The sequence below is a fragment of the Dermacentor andersoni genome, chromosome 5 (genome assembly GCF_023375885.2).
Source record: "Dermacentor andersoni chromosome 5, qqDerAnde1_hic_scaffold, whole genome shotgun sequence".
Classification (NCBI taxonomy): domain Eukaryota; kingdom Metazoa; phylum Arthropoda; class Arachnida; order Ixodida; family Ixodidae; genus Dermacentor; species Dermacentor andersoni.
In genome coordinates, this window is record NC_092818.1 from 170,831,779 (window position 1) to 170,837,535 (window position 5,757).

The window sequence follows — 5,757 nt, forward strand, 5'->3', positions numbered from 1 at the left end:
AAGAAGAGACGGCGGAGGTTGCGATCTCGCTTTCAATCGCCCAGAGAAGCGGAAGACGAGCCGTGGCAGAAGTGGAGTACCGAGTCCGCTGACAGCATCACGGACGCCGAGCTGACAACCAACGAGATCGCGGTTATGACCAACGAAATTGGGAAGATTTTGTCGGAAGCAGGATTGCCCACGCAGGCCGCTCAGCCCAACGATGTTGACGTCCAGTCGGCGTCATCCCTTCTGCTCGCGACAGAATTGGCACCGAACAAGGAACAGAAGCTTAAGAAGACGAAAGTGCGCGCACTGCAGACTTCGCAAAAATCTCCCAACTACGACGCATTGCGCACGCCACTGCCTCCGCTCCGTGGAAGCCAGCAACGAACTGCGCTAGCACTCTATGGCAAACCATCGGAGCGCTTACAGCCCGTCCAAGCAACAGTGCTCAGAGACGACCTAGACCCAACCCTTGCTTACAAGCCCTTCAGTACCACCGAGGCGTCCATGCAGCAAGAACCGGGGCCCTCAGGCGTCGCAGCAAACTTCGCAGCGAGGGGTGGAACATCCTCTACCGGAGGACAATTCGCCCCGACGAGCGAATTACGGGAATCGCCCACTTACCGCAATAACGTGCCACCTCCTCCTGTCGCTACTGCCGTTCCTGTTGCGACTGTTGCTGGGAATCGTGGATGCCCCTGGTGCCCCAGTGAATTCATGCCAACGGCTCCCGTTTTGCAGAATACTGGACTAGTATGCGACGAATGCAAATTTACTTGCACGGGCTGCGGAAGGCGTTCCCCCGAGGTAAAGTTCACAACTTACTGCGTGAATTGCACAAGACCTATTCGCCCTCTCAAAGAAACATGCCGGATCTGCCAAGACGAGTACGTTCACCGATTTCACGACCAAGAAGACCCCTACTGCAACTGCCAGCGGGCAAACGCGCCGAAACCGCGGCCAAGCAGTGAGAGCTCGAAAAAGGACATTGGAAATGTGTCGTTCGTTTACGCTACACGCGAGCGCACTGATTCTTCACGCCATCTTCCACGAAAACAAAACACGGGAGGCAGCCGCCCAAGCGCAAGGCAAGTGTGGACAGCAAGCAATACCACAATACCTGATGGCTGGGAGAGCGATTCTTCCGACGTAACTTACTTGGATGAAAGACGCCCAAGAAGCACGACTCCCTCGGTTCGCGTCGCAGATACAGCTGAATGTGTGCCCCTGTATGTTACAGCTGACGCACAAGCTACCTTTAATTGGCCGCCGTCACTTTCACAGAGCTCAGTCAACGGTGGGGAACAGCACGGGTGTCCTGCTTGCGGATGCCCAGAATATCAGAATGCACGTGTCACTAGCGTTTCCTATGTCTGCCCTCCTATACCAAGCAACTGCTGCTGCTGCTTCGAAGTTCCATACAACACAGCGATTATGCCTCCTCGTCAAGTTCCACTGACTAACATCTGCAGAGACCACCCTCCCATTTTGTATCAGCAGCCGTCCTTAATGCCATCTTGTGCTTCCACCATTCACCGTGAAGAGACTTGGACAGAAGGCAACACTGTACGAAGAATAGTTGTAGAACAGACTGAGCAGCCTGGGTGTCTGCAACCGAACATGAGGCAACTTTCATCCGCTACGGCACCGCTAGCCTCTGCGCAGAGTTACACGTCGATGACGTCGCAGCCATCTACTGTACTGGCAACGTCGACGCCTTCTGCAGAATCGTGGGGAAGGACACTGGACTTCAGTCCTCTCGTAATGTCACGTCAATACTCCTATGCAACCTGTGTTCCTCAGAACAGCGCCCGAGACATAATGTGGTCCACGACAGCGCTCGGGGGTGCGTTCAGCTCTACCGGCACTGATCTCCATGAGAAGTCGAAACCTACCTCACAGACAGCATCAAGAAGATCAAGCATCAAGGAACCTGAAAGAAGACGCTCCAGTTCATCTGCCCCGTGCATGAGAAAGTCCAGCTTTAGAGAACCTGAAAAATCACCGACTTCTCCTACAGCAAATGACCTAAAAAAATTCAGTGTGGAAGAACCCGGACAGCGTTCTCCGTTTGTTTTCTCTGTGGGTCGAAGAAAATCTAGCATAAAAGCTAGTGCAAGACGGCGTTCATCTATAGCGATCGCGGAATCACAAAATATTGACCACCAAGAGGCCAATCGGCGTCCTTCCCTTCCTTCAAGCTCGAAGAAGCCAAGGCTCAACGGTACAGAGAGACATCTATCGCTGGAATCTGCCCGTACCAGCCGGAAAACCTCAAGGCAATGTACTTCTAATGATATGTCTAACGTAAGCAATAACACGTTGTTAGCTTCAGGAGCGCGAATGGAACGCTGCCGTGCGTCAATGTGTCTAGGCACTGAAGCGCCTGTAATCGCCGACGTCGCAGTCCAAGCCACGGAGAAGCCTGTCACTACAACTTCGAAGGAAAGGAACACACGTGTCATAACTTTTTCCATAAATAAAGCGTCCTCGATGGTTGCCTCCAAAGCTTTTCCTAAAAAGGAAATGGAATCAAAAATCAGCAAGGGCACATTATCGATGCATAGCTACCAAAGCGTCCCCATGAATGACAACACTTCACGTTCAAGTAAGGGCGAGCTGGTATCAAATCGAAAGAGAAGTGAACAGTCTGTTTATAACTATGACACGGCATCAGAGAACAGAGAAGAGAAAATCGCTAATATTAGGGACGATGGTGAGCGCAGTGCCACTTCATTTTCCGATCGCAAAAGTGAGCACAAGGCAACATCAAAAGGAGACGAGTATGGTACCCACAGGACCCCTAACGAAAGCAGCGCAAATGAAAGCGGCACTGTCGCAGTGGATGAGCCCGAAGCTGTCGAAGGATCCGAGCATTCAGCGGCCGCACCACTTCCCCAAGAGGCCAAACATATCGAAGGATCTGAGCATTCAGACGGAAAAGATTCTGGCCAAGAGCAACAGGATGAATCAGGAGAAGATGAAGTGGCTAATCTCCCTCCACCTGCTGGGCCTCTAATGCATTCAGGTAAAGACATTGAATACGACCATAAGATAGCTGAGCAACCCTTAGAAGAGCTTATGACCAGCACGAGGTCATTATATCCAGAAAGCCGCGTTGTAATAGCTTTGGCCATGTTATGTGTCCTTTGGGTGATAGCTATCATAGTGCTGACGACTGCGGGCAACTCTCACGTACTGTCATTCCCTAGTGATACGACGCACGACTACATTCCAATGACGACTGAATCACGAGCTAGCACACGTTATCAACCCCCGACACAGAAAACGACGAAGCATGCTATCAACCCACGTCCAAACACAACAGGAAGTAGGGTGTACACATGTTCAACACCCTACTGTGAAAGCGAAGGTGCATTTATCAAGTCTCTTCTCAGTAGTCAAAACCATCCTTGTGACAATTTTTACGACTACGTTTGTGACATCTGGAAAGCCAACGCACGCCCCAACGTAGGAATGGGATTTGGCGCGGCGGTTTCCAGGGATACATTTATCGAGGAAAAAATGGAGAGCGACGTTGCAGAGTACCTTAAGGGTGACAGCCCAGACGTGCTGCTAGCGCTGCAGCTTTTCAATGCTTGCGTACGGAGCTCTAATCTACAAGGAACGGAAGTCAAAATGGCATTGAAAGACATATTTAAAGAATTTCTTACTGCAGCTTGGCCAATCACTCAGACGAACACCGCTTTCAGCATATCACATGTCTGGTCACTAGCGGGAACACTGTACCGGCAGTTTGGCATTGATGCATTTCTCGGCATTTCCATAGGAAGGCACCAAAACAAGCAGCCCCTGGTCGTCCTAGAACCACCTAGAATGTTATTTTTAAAGAATTACGAAATCTACAGCATGACTGTTGCTATGTTCCAGGACGCGATACGAGAAGCCCTTGGGCTTTCTTCTTCACAGAACAACGCTCAAGTCGCCAACGATGTGTATAGTGTATTCCGTGACCTTTCTCAAAGACAACCAACAGAAGATGAATTCAACTTCAAAATAGCAAGACTGCGCGACATTCCTAAGGGCTTTCATACGTTCATGTCGGCAGTTTTCGAACGCAGGTTGAGCTCACAGGCGACAATAGTTGTACGCAGTCCTGAGTTTATGCTCAGCCAGCTTGATAATCATGTAAAATCCAACGACGTACCAAGCCTGATAAACTACTTGGGATTCCGATTAATTATTCGAATAGCCCCTTTTCTTCCCACAAGCGGCTTCGAAAACCTGAAGATGATATTCAGCGTTGAAGCTACGGGCCGTGTGCGCGCTTTGCCGCTGCACCAAGACATTATGTGCCTTCGGGCTGTGGAGGCGGCACTTCCTGTCTGCGTCGTCAAGGCTCAAGTTAAAGTGCACTTGGCCACGGGGAACAACCTGAACGATCGCGTCTGGCTTTCTCAGATAGAGAATAGCTTTTTCCGAAACTCGGCGCGACTTTCCTGGGTTGATGACCTCACGTACATGATAATCCGCTTCAAACTGGCCAACACCAAGCTGGCTCGCTTCTTTCCAGGCTGGTCTTTGGGGGCCGACGAGTGCAACGGTAGCATCAGCGACTACGGGAGCGATGTAGTGCACGTCTACCGTGACCTATCGAAGCGCGCCATGGGGACCAAGCTGAGACAGATTGACGCCCGCTTAGCCCCTCGAGAGCCGGGATCACCTTTTGACACACGCAGTCGATACAGCTGGGCCCAGCAGACAGTCTACGTGCCCCTGGGGATAATCAACAGTTCGGTGCCTAGCAACGCTACGCTTTTTGCCTTCCACCTCTCCAGGATGGCCGTACGTTTCTTTCACAGCTTGACACCGCTATTATGGCAAGAACAGACGTCACTGGGCGCGTCGCACAATCTGCAGTACACGAGGCGCTCACAGGCTCTCTTTCGCGAGCTATTGAACTGCTTGTCCCGCGACTTTGCCACCGTCTTGCGCGAGACACGAGCCGAATTTGACTTGGACCCCGACGACGCCCGCTACGCGTTGCTCGCGCAGACGGTCGCCGTGGCTGTCGCATTCGTCACTTTCCGCGAACTTTTGCATGTTGAGCGCATTTGGAAGCTGAGCTTTCGGCTAAGCACGTTGCCAGACTTGTCCTCCGACCAGCTGTTCTTCGTATGGTACGCGCTCGACAACTGTGAGAACAGTGATCCCGCGTACCAAATCCGTCAGTACGAGACGTGGAAGCGGTTGCCCCCTGATCTTGCCGTCAACTTCCCGCTCCGTCACCTGGCTCGTTCCTTTGGAGAAGCGTTCGGCTGCCAACCCGGTAGCTTCATGAGACCATTGCGGCACTCGGGGACCTGCAATCTCTTTAATAGCACGCTAAATGATCACGTGGTACCTTGAAATGTATAAAGTATTAATTTTGAGACTGTGCAATGTTTTGATATTTGTACATCAGTTTTTTTTTTTTTTTTATGATGGCGAGCGCTTTCTCCTAATTGATGTTGAGCTGTTTGAATGGCGTCAGCTAAGCCCTCGAAGAAATACGTATATCGCAAATGCATTCTCAGATCAACGGCAGTACGAGTCATATTCTTCTGTTATTATTGCATAGTATCTATTAGGCTGGAAAATGAAGGCGTAACTTTGGTCACTTCTTTCTTTTGTATTTGCCTGTATGTAAGTCCGCTTTAACAGTAATTCATTTTGATTTGCCGCGAAACATAATATTTAATTCCTTAAGTAGCAACGAGCGGCACATCTTTCTTTTTCATGGTTCTTTTACAGGTGACAATTACTTGTACT

The 5,757-nt window shown here is 50.5% G+C and overlaps 1 protein-coding gene across 1 annotated transcript; it reads left to right on the forward strand.

The window, feature by feature from the left end:
• Nucleotides 1–4,236: 4,236 nt before the first annotated feature.
• LOC140218585 (neprilysin-1-like) lies at nt 4,237–5,355 on the forward strand. Its single transcript, XM_072288388.1, has one exon. The coding sequence runs from the start codon at nt 4,237–4,239 to the stop codon at nt 5,353–5,355; it is 1,119 nt and encodes a 372-aa protein (XP_072144489.1).
• The last annotated feature ends 402 nt before the right edge of the window (nt 5,356–5,757 follow it).

Bases quoted from the DNA above. Each gene is read 5' to 3' on its own strand.
- LOC140218585 (XM_072288388.1), top strand. From the start codon at position 4,237: ATGATATTCAGCGTTGAAGCTACGGGCCGTGTGCGCGCTTTGCCGCTG.